The sequence below is a fragment of the Chelonia mydas genome, chromosome 10 (assembly GCF_015237465.2).
Source record: "Chelonia mydas isolate rCheMyd1 chromosome 10, rCheMyd1.pri.v2, whole genome shotgun sequence".
Classification (NCBI taxonomy): domain Eukaryota; kingdom Metazoa; phylum Chordata; order Testudines; family Cheloniidae; genus Chelonia; species Chelonia mydas.
In genome coordinates this window covers 14,012,065-14,038,618 of record NC_051250.2, presented here as the reverse complement: position 1 = coordinate 14,038,618, position 26,554 = coordinate 14,012,065, and the positions used below count along the sequence as shown (strand labels likewise).

Genomic DNA, 26,554 nt, shown 5'->3' with positions numbered 1-26,554 from the left:
TGTAGTTTGTTTTGCTCACTTGAAATGTTAACCACTGTATTCCCATGCTTGTGAGCAAGATTTGGAAGGGTATGGTCCTTTGTTTTTTCCAATTTACATATCAAGGTTTTAAGGGAAACCTAGTGTGATTTCTGAAAGCAGAATCATAAAACAATGCTAAAATATCTGAACAGTTTAAAGCAACTGAAGCAACGAATTCCAGAGAAAAGACTGCGAGTTAAGATAAAGTTCTTTATCTCATCATGATACAATTTTAGACATTCAAAGGAAGGTCCAAGCATAATCCTTTATCCACCTCTATTTATGTGATTCAGATAAACGCAATTAAAATATTTGATTAACCATGACTCAGGCTTTGCTGGAGAATAAAATGCTTAACTTGTGTGTTTTTGCATTATAGATTTTCTAAATCAATATACCTTCCTTATAGCATGTTAGTGAATTGCAAAGCCATTCTCTGCAAATCCTTAGTTTAATTAGCCAGACTCACATTTCTGTAAGAACAGCCTGCATCTTGTATCTCATACTGACCTTAAATGGCATTAATTAATTAATGTGGGGTCCAGAAGTAATAAAGGTCCTAAATTAAGCACTATTGGACAAATCCAGGGACCTAACACCAAGCCCAAATAGCAGATTAAATAGCGCATTTGAAAGGATCCCACTGATTTCAGTGCTGGCTTCACAAGTGGGAAGCCTCAGATATCAGCCAGGGCTACCTCAGCCCAGTAGTTGAAGGAGTCTCTATAGCTCTGATATTCCCCTGCTGCAGGATTTATGATGTGGTGAAACATCTGATCATATCAAAGACAGCTCTCAGCTTGCCCAGTTAGAAATTCCCCTATTCTCAGGGCACAGGTTGATTTGCCTCTGGAAGTTTCTCCTCTGCCACATTTTGTGCTAAACTGACTAGATTTAGTACATGCAATACGAACATAATAAGAAACCACGGAATACTTCACATCTCTGTGTCACATTGAGCTCTCAAGATCTCCATGGGATTCCCCCTGTAGCTGAATGTATGTTGTCTCTGCAGCTCTATCCCAGTGCATGCGGAGAGTTAAGGGCTGTGGAGACACAGTGTCTCCTCCATAAACATAACTCCCCCACACACACACCCCTTAAAGTCAATGCAGCAGTAAGTGGCATTCATTTTGCACAGAGTCCCCACCAGACTAGGAAACTACCCCTTAAAGGGGAGTCCCTGGCTGCATGGATCCAATGGACTCACACTTCCAGCAAGCTGTAGGGGTGTGGAGAGAGGCACAGAGCTTCAAATGGTCTTGTGCATCTAATGATCACTCCAAGAGGTGTTAGGGCCAAATCCTCAGCTTGTCCTATGATGTGTGGAGTGTGCAAACCTCATCCCGGCAATGGAACAGAGTTTCCGTGCCCGAGGCCACCTCCGAGTGTTGTCCCATGGGACAGGGCTATCTGGCCCTTCTGTGCCAATAACTTCCAGACAGCTCTTGTTTGGAACTACACATCAGGGAAGCATTCATTCTTATGCGGAGAAATGTAAAACCCTGAAACTGGACAGCAATAGGGTCAGTCAATACTGCATTCCAAGAGAAAGCACATTGCAGAAAAAGTGCACTTGCAAGCAGTTTGGTCTAATCATGAGACATGGAAATAGATGAGTAATCATTTAAATTAATTTTACATCCTTTGCAGCAGGGGAAGCTATGGAAACTCTAGTACTCTTAGAAAGGAATAGTAACTTACTAGCAAAAGGGAGAAGGTGGATGAGGTAATAGCTTTGACTGGACCCGGTTCTGTTGGTGAGAGAGACATGCTTTCAAGCTTACAGAGAACTCTTCTTCAGGTAGCAAAAAGAGACATATTAATGTCAGCCATCGTTTTCGTTCTAGTAAGCATTAGCGCTTTCATTCAGAGTAACCAATTCCAGGGGATTGTGGATGGGTTTTTTTTTCCAGCCAACAATAGCAAATCTGAGTCTGTTATTATTCTGAGCAGGTAGATTAAAGATCTTTTCATGTACTGCTGTAGTAAACATTCAGGATTATATCCTCTTTCTAGACTTTTGATTGCAAGGGTATTGCTAAATGCACAGTATTAAAAGTAACACTACTTTCAGTGAAATAATGGTACTGCCAAGTCATTTGATTGTAAAGCATTTTTAAATGTTCCTTTTCTACCTAAGCAGAATTATTGTTCTGCTAACGTTATGAAAGCCACAAGATGGATGGATAGATGCACAGACACATTTTGAATTTTAATTATAATAATCAGGCTGAGCCTTGATACTCCTATTTTTCGATCACTTGATTATGATTACAAGGCATTTTGTCAAAACCCACAAATCTTGTCAATTCATATTCAAATGCCTTAAGTATAGGACAAAGGTATTGCAATATCACTTTGGGCCCCTCAAAATGTTCCTGCTCATGTTCTTTATTTAATGAAATGGAAGTTAACACATTGATACAAGACACAGCAGAAATATTTCAGTGCAACCACCCATCTGAAACATCCCCTCCCTTTCCGGGGTGCCAATGCTGTGGATAGTGCTGATGCACCCCGCCACCCTTTGCACTAGGTTGCATCCTTTGCAGATGTGTTGTGCTCCCCCTTTGGCTGCATCCCCACACAATATATTAAACAACCAAATACTGCCCTTGGTCCTCACACGGGGCTCCTGTTAAAGTCCTATATATATATGAATTAATCTTAATGGGAGTTGTGGATTATTACAAATATTCAGCATCTGTGTTTTTGAATTTTTTTTTTAAGAAATCCTTTTGAAGAATGCTATTCAGAGAGATATACCCCCATAATATTACAACCCTACCTTGTCGCAATCCCTGCATGCAGGAAGGGGTAGAAATATTTTTAATGGCAAAATGCCCATTCATAAGAGATTTGCACAACGCATTTCTATCATTCCAATGATGCTAAAATGTGAGCTACGGTGCCAGAATCCTGCAGTCCCCTGCGCAAGACTATTGAAGCCAATGGGACTCTGGGCCACAAGTCTGGGCCAACAGAGCATGCCATTGGGGGCAGAAAAGGCCTTGTTATTGACTGTAGCTTATCATCAAGAAATACTCTTGTGGGTTTTGCTTCAGATCCGTTGTCCTAACAACAGGACATATCCGGCCATCCTTCAATGTGTGGGATGACCATTGAAGTCACTGGGAGTTCTGTGTAAAAAATCAATAGCTGGATATGCCCCAATAAGAACAATGATTGATTGGAAAGCACAGTGCAGCCAGCATGTATCATGTTAGTTCTGTCATCCCATGCAGCGGCTGATGTGACTGTGGTGATATGCCATAAACTTTGCTGTGGCTTTATTTAGCTACAACTACATGATGAATGCCAAATTATTATTCCCGGTTGTTTGTACTAAAAATATGGAAAGCTGCTGACTGCATTCAGTTGATTCCAAGTCATTCATCCTGCAGTACAAAGCGCGGTATTTCATGTCATTCCTTTCTAAAAAAAAGGTCAAATGTACAGCGGATATGACAGCAGATGAGTGTCATTCTTGTGTCTTTTGCTCTTTACAAAACAGTTATGGTTCAGGATAGCGGATGGTAAGTTTCCTCCCTCCGGGGTGTAAGCAGATTCATGTAGACTTTATAGAGAAAGTATCTTAAACTATCAAGACAAATATCAGTGGATTATCCACATCAGGAAATGAACAGGCAATGCTGACACTCGACTAAATTAAAACATGTGGGCTAGATGGCAATCTTACAGTCTGCCCCACGTATGGGGCAACACACAGTTGTGCTGACCCAGGAGCAGACACAGAGGTGGTGCTAGGCCATTGGGGTCCCTAAGCAGGAGTCTTTCTGGGGGGCCCTTACTCCTCCCCCTAAAACACTAATTGTATTATTTCCTCAAACGAATAAATATACCAACACAACACACATGAATACACTTGTTTAAAAGTCCCCATTAAATAAGATGAAGGGTATTTGGGGGGTAGTACTTCAGCAGGGCCCACTTAATCTGCTTGGGACCCTAAGCAATTGCTTAGCCCTGGTCTACACTGGGGGGGGGGGGCAGAATCTATGTAAGTTATGCAACTTCAGCTAAGTGAATAACGTAGCTGAAGTTGAAGTACTTAGATCAACTTACCACGGTGTCTTCACTGCGGTGAGTCGACTGCTGCCGCTCCCCCATCGACTCCGCCTGGTGGAGTACAGGAGTCGACGGGAGAGCACTCGGGGTCGATTTATCATGTCTAGACTAGACACGATAAATCGATCCCCACTGGATTGATCGCTGCCCATCGATCCAGCGGGTAGTGTAGACATACCCTTAGTCTGCTTATGCCTAGCACTGCCCCTGAGAGCATGGACCCAATTTTGACTTTCCATGGGGGAAATAAGCTGTGCCAAGGCTCTGCCCATTCCCTGCTCCTGCCCTCCCCACTCCATGCGCACCAGTACAGGATGGGGAGTAGTAGCTAGAGGTTGGCTGTTCTTCCCACTGCACTGCCCCCTTCAGGAAGTAGGAGGCTTGGAGGAATGCAGGCAGTCTCTTTACGTCCCCTCACTCCCCTATTTTATCCTGCAGCAAGGATCACAATCTGATCCTGTGTGTGCTTTTGTGCAAATCATCTTTTGTGTTTAGCATTGCAATAGTTTGTCTAGATTAATTTCTTTCAAAGGCATAATCTCAAATGTTTTTTCCTCTGGAGTTATTAGCTAATAGTACCACTGCCTAGTACAATGCGATAATCCAGTTTCCTAGTAAACTGCAGCTTACCATAGCATTCAGCCAATGTTCAGACCACATCCCCCTTTCATTATGTATTATGAAAAACGTTCAGATGGAGGCATGAAACCCTCCTGATTTAACAGTCGTGATCAAAGGCAAAGCTAAAAAGCTTCAGTGCATGTGTAGCTTTGTGGAAAACTGCAGCCAGACTAGCGCTACAGTGGCTGTTTGGAGGAGAGCCTTAAGAGAGGAAATAAAACCCCCTTCACATTTTAGAAGGTGGAGTCCTATAGTAGTTTATTTTAAGCTAAATTGTAGATTAGATAGATAGATAGATAGATAGATAGATAAAGCTGTATTCCTATGCAATGTGAAAGATATTTTCCAAAGATGCCAGTGTTTCGATAGGAATTACAGGACTGTTTCAAGTTATTTAAAGGATAAATTGAGAGTTATTCCTGTTTGAAACCTATTAATCATATCCTTTGTTGAACACGCAACAAGACTGAAGGCTGAGGTGATTATAGGAAATAATCAACCCAAGGGGTTTATCAGCCAAGGATGTGGTTATTTCTGAGTTACGGGAAATCTCCTGAAGTTATTATTCTTATCCTGAAATTGTTAAGGCAATGCTCACATTTTAAATGAAAGGAAAAACGTTTTTTTTTTAAAGGGAGGGTGCTCAAATTGCCATAAGATTTTTATTATTATTATTTCAAGTTCAAAAATATCTTTTTGGCTCTTCTTTTCCCCCTGTTATCATTTCACCTCTTCATTTTTTCTTTTACTGTTTTTTTGTCTCTCTCTCTCTCTTTCTACTTATCAAAAAGGCTCTTGCCCTCAAGATAAATGTAATATATATTTGTTTACATTGTGTTTCGGAACAAAATCAGAAGGGACTTAGCCAATGTAAGTAAACATTGAGGACATGATATAATTGTTCTTATACCCTCATTGACTAATAATAACTGCCAGCCTATCAGAGTACAGGGATTTGCATGATATGTGACCACTGAGTTATAACCATATAATGCACAATTCAGATGCCCACAACCAAAATGTATGGAAATGAATAACTAGGAAAAACTGTTAAGTAAAAATCCATCAACCCTGTACTCTGATTGTATGAGACAATTTCATGGTAATCAGTCTGTCTTCTAAATAATAGACCTGAGCAATTCCAATCAGTGATGGCATCATCACGAGTTTTACTGCACTTTCATAGTCTCCTGAATTTAAAAGTATGTTCAGCCTTACTTTGCAAAAGGACACAACAGCATTACTGAAGCTTCTACATCTGTCTGAGGGAGTGTCCTCTTTAAACATGCAATATGCTAGCACTGTACTGTCAAGGACCATTCTTCCTCCCTACTCTTTCTCCTGTATCACCTACCTTATGTACACACACTATGTACCTTATGTACACACACTATTCTGTTTCCACTTTGGATGCTTTATTTTGCTACAGGGTTAGATCATGCCATTAGCATGAAGCTCCAATGAAATGGTTATGCAGAGCTGCACCACCCCAAAGCAAGCTCCAGGAGGAATTTGGCCTCAGAGACCTTGAACTGTCCTATTGCATTAGGGGGAAAGTCACTAGCCACACTTCTTTACGGTGTAGCATGGAGCTGCCTGTGCAGACAGCAGGTTCTGCAGGCCAGCCTGTGAAGGGATGCGTGTTGAGCCCTGGCTTCACCCATCCCTGCCCCATTTTCAGTGAGTTGCTCCCCAGGAGCAGCAACCCTGTAAGCAGCACTCAAGCACAGCAGTGCTATGCTGCGTGGCCTTGCAGTGAGCTGGACTATGAGTGGAGATTCTTACTCCTTATCCCTGTGGCACAGTAGCGTAAGGAGAGGACACAATCTTGCACAACTTATATTTTACGCATTTGAGCAAAGTACATTTTTTAAGCCCTGTAGTAAAACGGCAATAATAGGAACATCACTCTGCTTTTCTTGCTAATAATCTGGTTTCTTTCATGGAATAAAGTACTCATCTTTCAGCCTTCTAGTGTATTCACTTGGGAAGTGGATTATGGCATTCCTAGTACCATTCAAATATATGATGGTAGTTGTGAGATTTTAAAGTACTAGGCCCTGTAAAATATGATAAGTTGCTGTTGAGGCATTCTGTTTGTTGGCTAATGGAATAATGCAGCATGCAGAGAGGAAATTTAAGATATCTATTGCCAAAGCTAGCTCTGTGATTCCCTGGAAAATTGAGTATGTATCGCAAACAATTCTCCCTTGTAAAATGAAAACATCTTCTACCAAAAAATGCTGTCAGTGTTCGAAGAAATGAGACAGAATTTTAAAAAGTTACTATTGATTTTGGATACATTAATTTCTAGGTTCCCAACTTGAGACATTTCAAAGGGACCTGATTTCCAGAAAGCGCTGAGCAAACTCTTAGCAATATTGGTTATTATCTAATGTTCAGGTACTGTATTTGGGGGAACTATGTTAAGTCTAGAGCTTACCGTCCGTGTCTGTAGGGACTCATATTGCTCAAAAGGCATATTGAAGTTGGAAAAGTGTAGAGGAAACTATTTTTTATTTTATTAGAATATACATAAATTGGAAATATTCACAGAGGGCCTGATCCAAGCCCCACTTCAAACCCACTGAAATCAATAGCAATCTCTCCATTGACTTCAGTGGACACTGGATCAGGCCCCTACTGCTCATTGAAGGCCATGGAAAGACTACCACAGTCATCAGTGGGCTTTGAGTCAGAATCATATATTTTTTTGTGGTTGTTTGTGTATTTTATGTGTTTTCCATACTCTAAACACTAATAAAAGAGAAAGTTTTCTGATGTTTCCTTTCCTTTGTCAGCAAACAACATCTGTTTCTATGGTGAGTGCTCATACTACTGCTCAACCGAGCATGCTCTTTGTGGAAAACCAGATCAGATCGAAGGTTCTCTCGCTGCTTTCCTACCTGACCTGTCTTTAGCTAAAAGGAAAACCTGGAGAAATCCATGGCGGCGCTCCTACCATAAACGCAAGAAAGCAGAGTGAGTAGTGGAGACCAAAGGGCTTTCCAGCAGCAGAGCTAATGTATTGCTGGGTAGAATATAAGCAGTGGTGAATTAAAAAATAAACACAAATTCTGCAGAGGTCTAATCCAAAACCCACTGAAGTCAGTGGGAGCTTTTTCATTGCCTTCAGTGGGCATTAAATCAGGCCCCCTAGACAATGATGTACTTGGAAAAAAAATATTTGGAATCTGGAAGAAGCACCTGATCCTTGAATGGGCTTCAGTGGGACTATGCCCATGCCTAAAGACAAGCACTTGGGTAAGTCTTTTCAGGATCAAGGCCTGTATCGGTGTCCAGTACTGAAGCAGTCAGTCCTAAACAAGTGTTGAGTAGTTTAGATATCTGACTTTGTAATTATTAGAAGGCACACCTGATCTCCTAATTTTTGGATCTGGGAACCAGATATTTTCCTCAAACTCATGATTCTTCTAGAAATTCTAGAAAATTTACCTTCATTCATCAGACACAATCTTTATCAGAATTTGATTTGCTTAAAACAGCCTGTAGAACTGGTTGTACATGTGCTAGTCCTAACCCACTGCAGTACAACTAAATCTTGGAAAGGTTTTGTGATTCAGAGTGACTTCTAGATCGAATATAAACGATCAACAATATCTCTTTTCCAGATGGGAAGTTGATCCGGATTATTGTGAAGAAGTTAAACAAACACCACCCTATGACAGTGGGACCAGAATTTTGGATATAATGGATATGACAATTTTTGATTTTCTAATGGGTATGTTTCAGATCTTTTAAAATTAAATGCAATGTTTAATTATAGTAAGAACCAGTTCTCCATACAGTGTTTTGTATAGTTCAGCAATTTTCTAATGCACACCTAATATTGCAAATACTTGTATGTGCAATCTGGGTAATTGTGAAATATTGCACATTTATTTGGACATATTTGCATCAGTGCAGATTAAAAGAACAAAGATTTCTAGAACTATATTGTAAATAAGCACAATGATTAATGTCCTTTTTGACAGTCACATGAAATGTTCTTCATGGAAATTCAGAGCCTCTGCAATACAGTTTACAGTGAATTTCACTCCGTTGTAATGGATGCTTTCTACAGGTACATGTCCAGGCTGTACATTATTGGTAGATCTTTGTACACCTGTGTGCCAGTGCATAAGGTGTGGTAGATAAAAAGGGGACTATTGATTCTCAAGCAGGAAAGATGCAGAACACACACAAACAGTATTTTTTTTTATGCGCAACCCATTCAGAAATAAAATAATTACTTACAAACACTAGACAAGAGTAACATATCCTAGGCCTACTGTAATGTACTGAACATGGGGTTACAGCTTGAGACCACTTGGAAACTGAAGCCAGTACAGACTGCAGCTACCCACTGCAAGCAAGATGTTAGAAAACATGCTAAGTAACATAACTAAGAACATAAGAACGGCCATACTGGGTCAGACCAAAGGTCCATCTAGCCCAGGATCTTGTCTTCTGACAGTAGACAATGCCAGGTGCCCCAGAGGGAATGAACAAAACAGGTAATCATCCAGTGATCCATCCCTTGTTGCCCTTTCCCAGCTTCTGGCAAACAGAGGCTAGGGACACCATCCCTGCCCATCCTGGCTAATAGCTGTTGATGGACCTATCCTCCTTGAACTTATCTAGTTCTTTTTTGAACCTTGTTATAATCTTGGCCTTCACAACATCTTCTGGTTGTGCGTTGTGTGAAAAAATATTTCCTTTTGTTTGTTTTAAACCTGCTGCCTGTTTAATTTCAGCCCTAGTTCTTGTGTTATACTTCCTTATTTACTTTCTCCCACACCAGTCATGATTTTATAGACCGCTATCATATCCCCCTAGTTGTCTCTTTTCCAAGCTGAAAAGTCACTGTCTTATTAATCGCTCCTCATATGGCAGCCGTTCCATACGCCTAATAGTTTTTGTTGCCCTTTTCTGAACCTTTTCCAATCGCAATATACCTTTTTTGAGATGGGGCAACCATATCTGCATGCAGTATTCAAGATGTGGGTGTACCATGGAGTTATATAGAGGCAATAAGATATTTTCTGTCTTATTATCTATCCCTTTCTTAATGATTCCCAGTATTCTGTTCTTTTTTGTTTTTTTGACTGCCGCTGCACATTGAGTGGATGTTTTCAGAGAACTATCCACAATGACTTCAAGATCTCTTTCTTGAGTGGTAACGGCTAATTTAGACCCCATCATTTTATGTGTATAGTTGGGATTATGTTATCCAGTGTGGATTACTTCGCATTTATCAACATTGAATTTCATCTGCCATTTTGTTGCCCAGTCACCCAGTTTTGGGAGATCCTTTTGGAGATCTTCACAGTCTGCTTGGGACTTAACTATCTTGAGTAGTTTGGTATCATCTGCAAATTTTGCCACCTCACTGTTTACCCCTTTTTCCAGGTCATTTATTAATATGTTGAATAAAACTGGTTCCTGTACAGACCCCTGGGGGACACCACTATTTACCTCTCTCCATTCTGAAAACTGATCATTTATTCCTACCCTTTGTGTCCTATTTTTTAACCAGTTACCAGACCATGAAAGGACTTTCCCTTTTATTCTATGACAACTTACTTTGCTTAAGAGCCTTTGGTGAGGGACCTTTTCAAAGGATTTTTGAAAATCTAAGTACACTATATCCACTGGATCTCCCTTGTCCACCTGCTTGTTGACCCCCTAAAAGAACTGTATGTAGTACATTGGTGAGGCATGATTTCCCTTTACAAAAACCATGTTGACTCTTCCCCAACAAATTATGTTCATCTCTGTGTCTGACAATTTTGTTCTTTACTATAGTTTCAACCAGTTTGCCTGGTACTGAAGTCATGCTTACCGGCCTGTAATTGCCGGGATTACCTCTGGAACCCTTTTAAAAAATTGGCGTCATATTAACTATCATCCAGTCATTTGGTACAGAAGCTGATTTAAATGATAGGTTACAGACTACAGTTAGTAGTTCTGCAATTTCACATTTGAGTTCCTTCAGAACTCTTGGGTGAATGCCATCTGGTCCTGGTGACTTATTACTATTTAGTTTATCAATTTGTTCCAAAACCTCCTCTAATGACACCTCAATCTGTGACAGTTCCTCAGATTTGTCACCTAAAAAGAATGGCTCAGGTTTGGGAATTTCCCTCACATCCTCAGCCGTGAAGACCAATGCAAAGAATTCATTTGGTTTCTCCGCAATGGCCTTATCATCCTTGAGTGCTCCTTTAGCATCTCGATCGTCCAGTGGCCCCACTGGTTGTTTAGAAGGCTTCCTGCTTCTGATGTACATAAAAAAAAATTTGAGTCTTTAGATAACTGTTCTTCAAATTCTTTTTGGCCTTCCTAATTATATTTTTATACTTCATTTGCCAGAGTTTATGCTCCTTTCTATTTTTCTCATTAGGATTAAACTTCCACTTTTTAAAGGATGCCTTTTTGTCTCTCACCGCTTCCTTTACTTTCTTGTTTAGCCACAGTGGCACTTTTTTGGTTCACTTACTATGTTTTTTAATTTGGGGTATACATTTAAGCTGAGCCTCAATTATGGTGTCTTTAAAAAGTTTCCATGCAGCTTGCAGGGATTTCACTTTTGGCACTGTACCTTTTAATTTCTGTTTAAATAACTTCCTCATTTTTGTGTAGTTCCCCTTTCTGAAATTAAATGCTACAGTGTTGGGCTGCTGTAATATTTTCCCCACCACAGGGATGTTAAAGTTAATTATATTATGGTTACTATTACCAAGCCGTCCAGCTATATTCACTTTTTGGAACAGATCCTGTGCTGCACTTAGGACTAAATCAAGAATTGCCTCTCCTCTTTTGGGTTCCAGGACCAGCTGCTCCAAGAAGCAGTCATTTAAGGTGTCAAGAAACTATTTCTGCATCCCGTCCTGAGGTGACATGTACTTAGACAATATGGGGATAGTTGAAATCCCCCATTATTATTGAGTTTTTTATTTTTATAGCTTCTCTAATCTCCCTGAGCATTTCACAGTCACTATCACCATCCTAGTCAGGTGGTCTGTAATATATCCCTACTGCTATATTCTTATTATTCGAACATGGAATTACTATCCATAGAGATTCCATGGTACAGTTTGGTTCATTTAAGCTTTTTACTTCATTTGATTCTACACTTTCTTTCACATATAGTGCCACTCCCCCACCAGCATGACCTGTTCTGTCCTTCTGATATATTTTGTACCCTGGTGTTACTATGGCCCATTGATTATCCTCATTCTACCAAGTTTCTGTGATGCCTATTATATCAATATCCTCATTTAATACGAGGCACTCTAGTTCACCCATATTATTATTTACACTTCTAGCATTTGTATATAAGCACTTCAAAAACTTGTCGCTTTTTAGCTGTCTGCCATTACATACTGTAACTGAATGGGACTCTTTTTCATTTGACTGTTTCTCATCAGATCCTACCTGTATTTTATCATCATCCATCCTCTCCTCTTTACTAGGACATAGAGAATCTTCATTAATAGATCTTCCCCTAAGGGATGCCTCTGTCCGAACCACATGCTCCTCTGCACCAGTCAGCTTTCCCCCCAGCCCTTAGTTTAAAAACTGCTCTATGACCTTTTTAATTTTAAGTGCCAGCAATCTGGTTCCATCCTTCCTGGATAGGCTCTCCCTTTCCCAAAAGTTTCCCCAGTTCCTAATAAATCTAAACCCCTCCTCCCTACACCATTGTCTCAGACCCTGCAGTTCTGCCTGTCTAACTGGCCCTGTGCGTGGAACTGGAACAGAGAATGCTCCCATGGAGGTCCTGGACTTCAATCTCTTACCTACCAGCCTGAATTTGGCTAGCGCGACATTAAATATGATTTCCTCTTAGCATAGATAAGGACACTGGGTTTAGCTGGTCATGGTTAATCCTGGACACTAAGTCATGTTTAACATCACGTGAGTTAAGTCATGTTAGTTAATGCCTTTTCTAACAGGATACATTTTGCCCAGTGTAAACACAGGCTCCTTGAGTAGAGAGTCACACCACGAGAATACAATATTGGTGCTTTGTGAGCTCACTGGCTGCCTGGGAGGTGGAGTGTCAGTGTTGGTTTTACCTGTAAAAGGTCTTACTGGTTTAGGATTTGGTTATTGCAGAGATTGTCTCCCTATGAAGTTGAGGTCAGCTGAGGTGCTTGAGCAGGACCCCTCATTATAACAGAGACAGGATAGCTGGCAGGGCATTCTCAGTGAGGGAATTCACTTCCTCTCACTTGGTCCTCCAGAGTTTGGATATGTTCATCACAAACGGGTTGAAAAGCTCATCTTTTCTCCAAGCCTTTTGAAGATGAAGAATTCTGAGGAGGATGCTGGAGATTTCACAGGGTTTGCCGGGAGGTTAATTATTTAGGGCAAGATTGTAGCTTGCCGTATACACCTGCACAGGGGAATAAGGGAGCACAAAAATCTCCTATCCCCTTGGGCTGCATGCGTGGTGGGTTCCAGCATGTGGGGGAGAGTGGGCTCTGTAGAGCTGCTACTTCCACATGTGAGTGGAGAACGGGCAGGCAAGGGTGGGAGTGGGCGGAGACAAGCCTCGTTCTCATAAATGTGCCAGCCAACCAGAATACTAGAAGTAGCCTGCACTAGAGATAGGACTGTCAGGAGAGAGGGACCTCGAAACCAGATCATGATTCTTACAGCAACTATGCGTTGTGACTTACACAGGGCAAACCATAATTTAGCCCTTAAAATGGTATGAGAAATTTATCATCTGTTGTTATATGAGAATGTATATTGTAAATAATATAAGAGCTCCCAAATGAAAGGATAGTGATATTTTTAATAAATCAAAAGAAATAAATATTAAAGAGTTCCCAATTAATCTGCTAAGTCCTCAGTTGGAAGATAATATAGAATCAAGCTAAAAAGTATTGAACAAAAATATCTTCTGTAATTTGCCACATCTTTTAGCATTTTTCATAGCTAATAATGACTAACTACAATAATTTTTCACAGGTAACTAAGAAAGTCAGAAATATTCAGATCATGGCTGAAATAAGCAGCTTCTGGACTATCTGCCAATTTGCATTCCCAGCAACAAAACTTTAGGAATAACAGTGTAGAGTTGTCATTTTGTTTTGTTCTATCATTATTATCACTATTGTTATTATTATTATTATTTATTCTCTAGGAAATATGGATCGACATCACTATGAAACCTTTGAAAAGTTTGGAAATGAAACATTTATTATCCACTTAGATAATGGAAGAGGGTAAATATGTTAATAATTTTATTGATCAGTGGAATAATTTTGGCCAGACTAACTTCATGACAACACAGCTATGGAGATAATTTATATATTTCAATGTATACATTATTAATTATTCTTATTTATTAGTATTATAGCAGTGTCTAGAGGCCCTAACTGAAATCAGCGATCTGTAGGATTAGATGCTGTACAAACACAGATATGAGACAGCCCCGGCTTGAAGAGCTTTTGATATAAATAGATAAGACAGACAAAGAGTGTGAGAAAGGAAGTATTATTATCCCCATTTCACAGATGGGGAACTGAGACCAAGAGAGATTATATGAATTACCTGAGCTGATAGGGGAAGGCTGTGGTACGGGTGGGATTGAACCCAGATATCCTGAGCCTCGGTCTTGTTCATTAATCACAAGACCATTCTTCTGCTCTTGTAATATAATTACCTGCATTCAATTTCCACCCAGAATAGTAAATCCCCATCAATTTAAGACACAATCTTTGTTCTGTTCTTTGGCTTGAAAAGGCCGGTTGAGAGAAATTTGAGGCCTGGGTACATCATTTTCGCTGAGGCCCCACCCGCTCCCACTTCACCCAGATTTGACCCGAATTACAGATGTTTGGGGGGGGGGCTAAGCTCAGGAACTTGGTACCATTGTCTCCCCTTTTCCCCATCTTGTCAGTGCTTGATCATGCACCCGTGGCAAAACTCCCATTGCCTTCACTGATCAGGCCCTATATTCCTAAAGATTGTTTTTAATTTTCTGGAATGAAAAGACGCAGTTGTGGGTTAGACATTGAGATACCCTTTGTCATTTCATCCTTTATTTTTCAATAGGTTTGGAAAATATTCCCATGATGAGCTCTCCATATTGGTGCCTTTAACCCAGTGCTGCAGGTATGTCTTATTTTGGTATCTGTAATGAGCCCTGTTTTTCAGCTGGCAGGACTGAAATGCTCAGGAGTGAGCCATGTGCTGCATAAACCACTCATTTAAGGTGCTCTGGGTATTGTTGGACATCTAGTGTTGACCAACGCGATCTGTTTGTTGAATTGGTGCTTACAAAGCTGAGGCAGTGACAGCAGTCAAATGTGATGAAAACAGGTGCCACAAGTACTCCTTTTCTAGATGCAAAAGAGGTTTTCTGTCGATGGATTTCCCATCTAGATGTGCACCATGCTGAGCTTGACCTAGAAGAGGAGATTTCAGATAGAGATTGTACACCACTGCCTATGTACTGTAGTTGCCTGAGAAGTTTATATGCATGTTTTTCCAGCTTAATTGTTTTCTGGGGTTTTTTTTAAATGCTTGCTTATTAGGCACAGAAATTGTCTCTAAATGTTGGGTTTAGTCTTCCATGCAATTTCATTTAAAAGCTATGGGCAGTATGTTCTTGTTAAAAAGTTCTGCACTGATGCTCTTTGGGCACTTAGGAGCCTAAATCCCACTGATTTTAGAGACAGTTAGGCACTTAAGTCCCTTTTGAAAATGAGACTTGGGCTCTTAAGTCATGTAAGCACTTTGAAAGGTTACTCAAAGTCTTTTTTTAAATGTACATACCTCATTTGCATCAGTAGAAAGAGATTTTCAGCAAAACTATTTCAGTTACGTCCAGCGCAAACTTCCGATTTCTTCAACTTTTTGTGATTGTCGAGTCTCTTTGGCCTAAGTAAATTTTGAAAAACAGGAATTTGGTTCCTAACTCACTTAGAGAGTTTTGAAAAATTTTATCCTTAATGTCACTGGCCAAGAATTTCAGATGTGACTAATGATACTGGGTGCCTTAATTTTGGGGTGCCCAACCTGAGAAACTTCAAAGGGGAGTCCGATTTCAGATGGTGGGTGATCAGCACTGTCTCAAAATCAGGCCTTTTTAATACATCTCAAGAGGGCATTTAAAAATTGAGCCACCTGAAACCACTAAAGAATTTTGAAAATGTTGGCCACTCGTTAAGAATATGTGCCTGACATATTACGTATGTACCATGTTTTCTTATGTCAGTGTCTTCCACGTTATCATGAGAAGGGTTATTTCAATTCTGTCTTTTATGCCACATGTAATAAAGCGAAACTCAAATATTGACTTATCCTTTTCCCTTCATTCCTAGAATAAGGAAGTCTACCTATCTACGATTACAGTTATTAGCCAAGGAGGAATACAAACTAAGTCACTTGATGGAGGAATCTTTACTAAAAGATAAGGTTGCACCCATCCTTTATCAGCTACACCTAGAGGCAATGGACAGGAGGCTACGGATTGTTCTGAAAGCTGTTAGTGACTGTATAGAAAAAGATGGTTATGTTAATGTGGTTGAAAATGACTTTGACACTGATGTTAACACTATTACAACCAAAAGGTAGTGAAATCATATGACTGCATTTTTACTAGCTAAGTAAAGAAGATAAAAAAAAGTCTTGCAAAAGACTGTGTATGCAACTTTGTGAATTCAATGAATTCAAAAATGAGATATAATTGTTCCCAAAGTAGGTAAAGTGTAGACTCTGTGAAGGATTAGTTAATTAACAAAAATAAGTCTAATGTGATGCTTTTAAATAGTTCCTAAATCAGAATATGAAAAGGTTTGGAAAATATTGAAGTCACTGACAGGTGACTCTAGTCTGGTGGCAAAACACCTCCTGCTCTTTTTGTATAGAAAGGAGGCCTTTATTTAATATTTTGTATTTATATATGGTATATCTATGAAAACCACAGATACCTACTACCAAATTTAACAAAAGAGGGACAGCATAGTTTTGTGATTCGCAATTTATTCTTGGTGACAGGCCACTTAGTATTTTGTGTTAACCCTTTAAGTGCTCTCATTCACTGTACCTACTTTAAATTGAATGCTTTGTTTTTCAACTACTCAGCATTTAAAGGGTTAAGACACGTGAACTTTTAAAAGCAAAAATAACAGCCACAACAATAATAAGTACAGTGATTAGCTGGAAGGGGATTTCGATAACTGTGCATTGACAAGAATACTTGAATGTTGGTTTTACAGAGTGATGTAAAATGACAAGTTGTACTATTTATCCATCAGACAGTAGCAGCTCTGATCTTTCTAGACTATCGTAGTAGGGCTGTTACTTTTCCAACTTTGCTTTTGATAGTTTTGTGTAAATATATACATATATGAGTAAAAGCTGCTTTCGGCAGCTTCTAGGCTTACTTTTGCAGCATTTTTGTGGAATTGTTTGCAATGTGGTAAAAGTGCAATAAAGATATGGCAACTGTGTAGCCAGAGTGTCTGCATGGATTCATTTAAATTGCAAATATATTTCAAAGGAAAAATATACACTAACTAAATATTTGGAAAATACATGTTTAATTTGTAATCACATTTTGCAGTTCTAGACAGAGCTGGTTGTGCCAGAGCAGACAACAGATAGGTAATATACATTGAAATTCTGCAGCAGCTTTGCTACTGTGTACGCAATTGTGGTATTTAGCAATAGCCCTGAATACAGGGGCATGCAGCTGGTTACTGGCCCAGGAAGAGCTCTGGGAGGTAACATGACTCCTAGAACCACTGTGCTTCCTTGAAAAAAGAACAGGAGTACTTGTGGCACCTTGATTTCCCAAGTCCCCTTTGACACAGTGCAGCTGCTTTCCCTTGTGTGCTGGGCTAGGTCTATAGACTGGTACAGAAGTTTTAACAGAGCCATATCCCCACCTCTTCCCCCTGCCTGCCCTTTGCAGCCAGCCTAGGAGTGCATCGAGGAAGCAGTCCTTGTTCTTCCCAAGCACAAAATGCCAATATTCCCACAATGGGCAAGGTGCAGAAGGCTCTATATCCTCTCCCCTTGAACCTGTGTGTATTCAAATCTTTTAATGAGTGCTAAGGAGAGCAAACACAGGGAGTAGTCTACAGGGTTTATTACTACTGTTATTTTATTACTTTCCTTCTCTTAATTATCTTTATTCTGAAGTAACAGAGAGGTAGACAGTGCATTGGTAGGATTTTCCTAGGAGCAGGAGAAGCTGCAGTGTTTGTTGTTAGCGGTGAGACTTCATTTTGAGTCAGGTGGAGGAATCCAATTGGCTAGAACCTGGGACTAACAGACTATAAAGCCCGCTCCACAGGGAAGGAGCTGATTTCAGTTACAGAGCCCTGTCTGGTTACACCTCTGCCCCAGCTCAGATAGGTTTCTCCAACATGAGCTCAGTTGTGTTAGAAGTCTGCCCCCGGTCCTGAAAAAACTCATTCCAGCTTGTGAGTTTAGTACACCTCAAGAGTTAAGTTTAGCCTTGGGGAATAGCTAAACTGAGTAGGTCTCTTCTTCCTGAAAGTGTGGAGTAGCTCAGTAGCCCACTCCAGTTAAGGGCTTCCATTAAAAGATTTCTTAGTCATAATAGGGGGAATCTATAGAGGGATGTTTATTTTTTATGAAGCCGCTGCTGGTCTGTAAGTTAAATTAACAGCCTTCCTATGGGATCTTAGACTAAAATTCATTCATTATTCCTATATTTCAATAGACTCCTGACTCTTTGCTCTCTGTTTCCTGCCCTGCACTTTGACCATATGGCACGACCATAGTGTAACAATGCTGCAGCTCTGTAATTAACCCAATAAATGCATTCCTGTGTTTGAAATAAAAAAACCCAAAAAGGGGGTGGGGATGAAGGGGCTTCATTTCCAAACCTATTACATTTATAAAAACCAGAAGTGCTTCCCTTCTGCTTTAACCTTCAGAATAGCATTACCTTTTTAAGATACATACATCAATAGCCTAGATGAAAGAAAGGCTAGCCCATGGTCAGGTGGCTAGCCTGCGAGTTGGGAGACCAGGTTTCAATTCCCTGCTACCTGACAGGCTTCCTTCTTTTTCAGCCGGTCATTTAGTGTCTATTAGTTCCTTATCAGTCAAATGGAGGTAACAGCACTACCCTACCTCCTAAGGGTATTGTGAGGATAAGTACATTACTGTGATACTCAAATCAAATGGTCTGGTAACAGAGGGCATACAAATACCTCAGCTAGAATCCATCAAGTTGCTGAGCACCCTCGGCTTTGTTTCAGTGGGAATTGAGGGGACTCCTGACGTGAGCTAAAGCACCTTGAAATCAATGAAAAGACTCTTATTAATTAATTTTAATGGGCTTTGGATGACTTCCTTAGTCCATGTCTTGCAAGAAGCTCACACCAATGTATAGGAGCTGAAGCTAGGAACTAGAATTTTGGCCTGTGTTAATTTTCATTTTGCTGCTTCTAGGTATCTGTGAGGGAAACTCATCAAATTATTGTCTTGTCTTGTTTTGACTTTTTGATTTATTTATTTTTTGCACATGCACATGGGGGAGGGGTGTGACTCAAAGCCACCTTTCTGATGCTCTGGCCCAAAGCAGTTCCCCCAGTAGCTCAGAGCAGCCTAAGGAGGACTCAGTGCCCTGCTAGGACAGTTCTCTGCCTCTTTACGGGTGGTGCAATATGGACAGAAGTCTGGGTTCAGGATCTGTCCCTATCTTTCAACAGTGAAAATATGTACGGTTTTTTTTTTCCTCATTCAAACAAAGGTATTTGCTATGTTGTGGTGAAATCCACCCACATGCAAAGAGCCAGCCCAAGGTCTGTGAACCACTTAACTCCTGTTTAAAGTCTATTTTGGGGACTTAACTGGCACCTAGGCTTTGTGCTGTCCCTTTGCACAGGGTGGGTTTCACCGGGGTGGTCTTGTGTACCTGCTGTTAAGGTTGATGAAGTATATATGCTCATTGTGTAGAGGCTGTTCACCTTATCAGGCATGTGTGACAGCCAGATTAGTGCAATGAGATGCAATGGCTCTGAAGGGGCTGTCGTTGATTAGGTCAATAATCCATGAACAAAGGAGGATTAATATGATAGAGGGGAATGTCTCTTTAGGAGTCCTGCACATCTATCAGGCCAAATATTCACTATAGAAAAAAGTACCTGAATGCAGTTTTATTCAAAATACCATACATTAGAATGTGTAACACAAGATATGTGAAGAATACACCCAAAGAAGCTTCTACAGTCTCTCAGGGACATAACATATTCAGCAAAGTGCATGTGGTATTCACAGTAAATATTTGAACAGATACATCATGTGGCTTTTAAAATGCCTAATTGCAAATTTACCTGACAGCCTGGAATAGTGATGCTGTTTTCCTGAGTAATCAAGATGTGAGAGAGACTTGTTTGTTTGTTTGTTTGTTTGTTTGTTGGTTATTTAACCGCCTAAGAAAATTCACAAATAAACTGTTCTAGTGTGAAGTATTTGTTGCATGCTGCCAACCTGGTCAGCACCGGTCGGAGCATGGGGTAGCTAAGATCCCAACCTTAAGAAGTTTGCAGTGTAATAACAGCACAAGGTGTTTCTTGTGTGGGAAATAAACAATGGCTGGAAATGAGAGGTAACTCAGTAGACTGTCTCCCAGTCTCCTGGATGAGCAGGCAACGGCTGAGCTCAAGTGAGACTTGATACAAGAGGTGGAGGACTGTCAAATAAGCACCATGAGCATTCTCGCTGTTGTGACTGGAGCCCTTCATGTGTGTTGAGGCCTTCAACTGAAGTCAGTGGGATGCCTCACTTGTTCAAAGCTAGACCCATGCTTAAGTACCTTGCTGAATTGGGGCCTGAATAAGCGTAATTCTTAGCATCAGATTTCTAGGGCTAACACATTTGCAGATTAAAAATTTACTTCCCATAAATTTTTTTCCAATGTTGCCTTAAAATGTAGTGTCCATGAACACTCCTGCTGGTGCACTTGTTTGCTAGGCAGACACAAACATAGTCTAAACAAATTCATTTTAAAATGTAAAATGGATATATAAACACTTTAGCAGCACCAGGCAAGTTAGCATCAGGGTCTTTGATTTTTTTTTGCCTATTAGATGATTCTGGATCTACTTGCAAGTATTTTTGACATACAGAAATGTGCCTGTAAGAATGGCACATTGGTAGCCTACAGCTATGCCACCTCAGGCTGTGGACTTGTCAGATTGGATTAACTATTTGCTTCTGTATTTATATCGCTAAAACACCCATCCAGTGCTCAGGGGACTGTGTGGAAAAAATATAAGCAATTCAGTTTGATAGGTCAAGAGACCTAAAGAACTAAGCTGGGTCAGACCTGGTCAGGGCTTGGTTAGAGGGCCTCCAGGGGGAAACCTACGTGCAAGTTGGCAATGGTGGCACTGATTTAGTAATTGTGACTCTTTCCTCCATTACTGAACTGGTCTGCTAGCCTGGTCCTAGGACAGAGGTTGCCAAACTATAGTCTGGGGGCCTTTTGACCACCCAGCTCTCTGAAGGTGTGTTTTATTGGTTCTGCCTTATTTCCAACTGCTAAATTGCATTTAAAATATGTTAAATATTTTCCTGGGTTTTTTTTTTCCCCATTCATGCAGCTGATGTAGTCACCCCATGGATGTTAGGGAATGGTGAATGGTAGGGGAGTTAGGCCCACTAGACAGTGTCTGTATTCACATGTATTCCACATTATAAAAACGGTTGAAAACACTTGTGCTAAAGGACGAGCAGGCTGCTAGAGGTGCTGTCTTTCAGCCAAGCCTTATTACTGAAACCTTGAATAGCTGTAGTCAGTAAAATGACATTTAACACAATTTACATTTAACACAAGAACAGGATTGTTAGCCAGTGGGGTCTCAGCTAGAGATAGACCCAAACTCAAAATCTCAGCTCTGGATCCAGGTTCAGATTGGAGTTGGTAGCTTAGGCTGAATCAGAACACCCCAAAATTTGGAAAGCATCAGATCTGGATTTGAAATCTCCAAGTGTATGACTGTTGTGATCTGGGAGGTTTACTTATATTTGTGTCTTTGCCACACTCCAGCTAGAACAGGCATATTCTGCTTGCTTAAATTCCCCTTCCAGTTTAGCTAGGTAAGATATTTATTGATTGATTTATTACATTTATTGAAATGCTAAAAAGGATGCCTAACCATACAGGTAACCTTAACGTAGCTTTAAAATACATAGTAAAAGCAGAGCAATTCAAGGTAACCCACTAGCAGTAAGCCAGGTCATTTAAAAGCTCAGAACCCCCAGACTGGTGCTGTTCTAATGGTTGCTGCATCTCACTCGAGATGTGGCTGCACGTTGAAGTGGAGAAAGCTCTCTATATATGTACAGTTCTGTGAAGCACCTGGATGTTTGCAAAAGGCTCTATATATCACTTAATACCTATACTCTGTGTGCATCTTCTCAGCCCTATGTGCATAGATCAAAGGCTGAATAGTGCACAGTGGACAAAAGATTAATGTTAAAGCTGTCAACACCACAGAAGATATACAGCTGTGGAAGATCCGAACAGAAATAAAAACTAGCATGGCAAACTCATTCTAGGATTTTTATCACAGGCTGATGTGTGAGCCAGGAACACAGCTTGATGCCCTGATCTCAGACTGAGCCCTGGCAGTTAGAAACAAATCTTGTTTTGACTTGAAAATTGAGCAAATTTGATATGCAAGTCATTGATGGAGAAAAAATATGTAATACCAAGATGTCAAGTTTCTCGGTGTTATTTCTCTAACCTTAGACACACTGCACAGAAGCTGAAAAAATGTATATTTTTTGGTCAGAGATTGGCTTTATGAAACATACTCTCCAGTGGTATTTTCTTTAGAGCCTCCCTGAATGCTGATGGTAGGATGGTTTAAGTCTTATCCTTGCACACAGAGTCTCTGCTATTGGGAGAATTTTACAAATAACGAAAATAAAAGTCTCTTGCAGTCAGTCCATAGAGTGAAGTTTGTACCATTCTCCATATAAATGGCCCTTTCTGCTGATTTTAAATAATTCCTTCTTAATCAGTAAAGTCAATGGGAGTTTTATGGAAGCAGGATTAGGCCCAGTTTCCTCCTTGACTGCCTATTCACAGATGAATGATCTCACTGACCTTTCTCATGGGCTTCTTAGTTATATGCTTAAAGATTTTATGATTATTTGTCTTCTCTCTATATATCTTTGATATTTATTCTCCTGTTTGCTTCACTGCATTGCCGTTTTTAAAGGATGCTTTTTTGGCCTGAATAAGCTTTCCGAAATTCATTTTTATAAATCGAGGCATCCCTGGCAGAGTCCCTGCATTGTAATTGCAGCTTCATTTAAAGGATGACAATAGCATTTAGAAGAAATTAGTCACAACAAGTTTCTGTGTCTTGATCCCGTATGGAAAGGAAGTCACTTTTGGACAAGTTGATTAGATCTCCCTTACAGGAGAAAAAGTCTATATATAATAATAAATTGTGCCCCTGTAGCACCTACCAGTTAAGAATCTCAAAGAAATTTCCAGACATTAATGAAGTGAGCCTCTCAAAATCTCTGAGGTAGATAAGTCTTATTAGAACTGGGTGTATCAAAAAAAAGTATCTGATCAACAAATCACTGTATTCCATAAAAAGAACAGGAGGACTTGTGGCACCTTAGAGACTAAACAATTTATTTGAGCATAAGCTTTCATGAGCTGTAGCTGTAGCTGTAGCTCACGAAAGCTTATGCTCAAATAAATTGGTTAGTCTCTAAGGTGCCACTAGTACTCCTTTTCTTTTTGCGAATACAGACTAACACGGCTTCTACTCTGAAACCTGTATTCCATAAATGATTCATCTAGGTCAGAATTTACGGTAACACTGCACAGGACAGGCTAAAGACCCAGGGAGAACTACAGGGTCCGTGTGTGTCTGACAGCCCCAGTGAAGAATGTCCATTGGCATTAAGGATGGTGCAGGCCTGTCTTCTCCACCATGACAGAGGCTGTGAGCACTATTAGAATGGACTTCTCCCTACGCCCTGGCAATACTAGCAGACCACAAGAAACCACTGCACAGCTTTGGGCTGCTCCGCTAGGGCAAAGATGGCCTGAAACTGCTGTGAACCTCTGGGATTATTCCAGTGTCAGAAGATCACTGGGTGATGTGACGCTGCCAGAGAGAGTCATATGCCATGTTCCTTCCTCTGGCTAGCACTGAGGGGACAGCCATGGGAAAGGAGTTGAGGATGGTGTGTCCCTGAGCTCCAAGGATTCCTGGCTGCCTTAATGGCCTTGTAGGGTTGTTGGCAGGCAGCACAAGTTAGTGCAGCCTGTGGGCTTCCTATTGATTTAAGAGGAAAAAATCCACCTCCCTCAGGCTTTAGAGATGACCTACAGCAGCCTAAACTCATTCTGAAATGGGTGGAAACAGGACTATGGGATCTCCAAGTTCTCACCTGGCCCACTCTTAAAGTGCGCACTTCTCCCTGATGCACAGGCTACTTCCATGGAAGACAGGATGTGAACTCCCCCTCCATGGCCCTTCCAAATCCTGCCACATCCCTTGTGAATCAGAACTGTCCCAGAGAAGAACAGTAGGATTTTCTCATTTTACGACCTGGTTCAATGCACACTGAGGTTAATTGAAAACCTCCCATTGACTTCAGAGGCCTTTGGATCAGGCCCTCAGTGACTGTGAGGATCAGTGAAACTGAGGTTCTTGCGTGAGTCTTCAGAAAACACATTTCAAATTATCATATTGAAAATTAAAAGAGTCGATGGTTGTGACCAATGTTGCCTCTAATTTTTGACAGGCCACGTGCGCAAAAAATTTCTTCTGTGCAAATTGTTGTGCGCACGGTGTTTCGCCGTGTGCGCGGGGTTTAGGATCTGTGTGCACGCGCACAGCTTAGAGGGAACAGTGGTTGTGACAGCATTTTATTTGCTCTCATGTTTCTCTCTGTAGTTACAAGTGAAGAAATAACCCTTTAGCTAGTTGTATGGGGTTCAGAGTGTTGCAACAGGTGAGAATAAATAAAATAGGCATCAAGCAATGAGGCCAAGAAGTCAGAGGCAAAATAAATAAGGCATCTAGTCTTGTGTAGTCTGGAGAGAGAACACAAACCAACTAACAGGCTACTGAATATTTATTAGAGCATTGCACATGTCCTCTCTCTTCTTATTACAGAACCCTAACTCTGACCTGTCATGTTTGATTAGCATTTTAAAAGCTTCAGACCTTTATTTATCCGGTCTCCACCCTTTGCGCCACAAAATGGGTAATTCAGACATTCAGTGCAGAGGACTCATGGGTATGTTTCCTGTCTAACAACATCCCACGCCAGCATGACAGCCTAGGCATTATGCATTCATCTATTTTGCTATAAATTGTGGTGAATTGACTGATTAGACACCATTACTTCCAGACAACACACTTCTTGTTTATCTATCAGTTGTTCAGCGGACAAACTCCTCTGCAGTGGACCCTGGAGTGGTCTAAGTCAATGTGAAACAGCCTGGTGTATGCCGTGCTGGGGTATTGTTCGCATCTCTTGGGTCCACTGTTCAGTCCTCAGCCTTCTACTCTAAGCTGCAGCCACCCAAGAAGTAATGAGCTTCCAGCATAACAAGGGATATAACTGTGACTCTCTACAAAGCTTGATTCAAATAATTTTAAGCAATGACACCATCGGTAATAAAACTAGAATATATATATATTTAAATAGCAACATCCTTTAAATTAAGCAAAATAGAGTTAATTTTTTAAAAAACAAAACCTAGAGATATCTGCTATTTTAAAAAGGAAGATCTTTAGTGTCACTGTATTGAAACCTTTCCCTCCATGTCACTCTCTCACACACACCCACACATACACACGCACGCACGCACCCCATCACTGCAGCAATGATAGGACTCATTAATTTAATATTCATTATGCATTTTGCCAGCCTGGAGGATGGACCAGAAGAGGCTTATCACACCAGAGCATGCAATAGTTCTCCATGCTCTTCACTGCCTCTCATCACTTCTGAGTGATGTCTGGCCTCATCTTCACAGCCCTGAATATGCAAGGGTGGAATGGTCTCAAAGGCAATTCTTTCCTCCATGGCCACACTCGATATTATACATAGGGGAGAGGAGACTGACTGGAACAGACACTTTGGGAACAGACACGTGGTGCTCTTGACTGACGTCCCTAAGGGGTGACATTCACTATCACCAGAGACCACTGTGTGCCCAGGTCTCGTTAAGCCATTAAAAAGCCAATATTTGCCACCCATTGCTGCGCACTTGCCACTGATATCTCCAATTATAGGGGGAAATTCTGGTTAGCTTAGATACCATCATGTCTGTCAGCGAATGCTGATTTTATAACTGTAGAATCAGGCATAAGAACCTCTTGCCTCCCCCAATAACAGAACTAAAACATGGGTTGTTATTATTTTCCTGGAAGTGTGCCACAAAACAGACACCACTGAGCGGAGTAGCTAACATGAGATCTGAGACCTCACTGGAGGTTGATGATAGGAGCTATGCTGAGCGGCACTAGCTGAGGAGCTGGCTTATCTTTGGAAAGAATGCATGTGGTCTTTTCCTCAGGTATATGGCGCTCTCGGGATGGGCCCACTAGAAGTACAGAGAGGGATGAGAAGGACTGAATGAGGAGTTCCTGACTTGGGGTATGTTGGTCAGAAGCACAGGGCACTGAACGTGAATGGGCACAGCTGTGTGACACGCTCTCCAACACCAACTGGAAAAGTGGATTTGCAGCCCCCCAAACCTGAGAGGTTTAAAAAAGGTAAAATCCATGTTGTGTGTGGTTTGGGGCAGAGAGGACTGTGCTTG

The 26,554-nt window shown here is 40.8% G+C and overlaps 1 protein-coding gene across 1 annotated transcript in view; it reads left to right on the top strand.

Moving 5' to 3' along the window:
• The window catches only part of FAM20C (FAM20C golgi associated secretory pathway kinase), an 81,631-nt gene extending 64,419 nt beyond the window's left edge, over positions 1-17,212 (top strand). The window contains exons 6-10 of the mRNA XM_007065367.4: positions 7,536-7,716; positions 8,367-8,476; positions 13,895-13,976; positions 14,809-14,868; positions 16,080-17,212. Coding sequence (XP_007065429.1) covers positions 7,536-7,716; positions 8,367-8,476; positions 13,895-13,976; positions 14,809-14,868; positions 16,080-16,332 — 686 coding nt within the window. The 3' untranslated portion in view covers positions 16,333-17,212. The remainder of the gene's footprint in view (positions 1-7,535; positions 7,717-8,366; positions 8,477-13,894; positions 13,977-14,808; positions 14,869-16,079) is intronic.
• Positions 17,213-26,554: the final 9,342 nt, after the last annotated feature.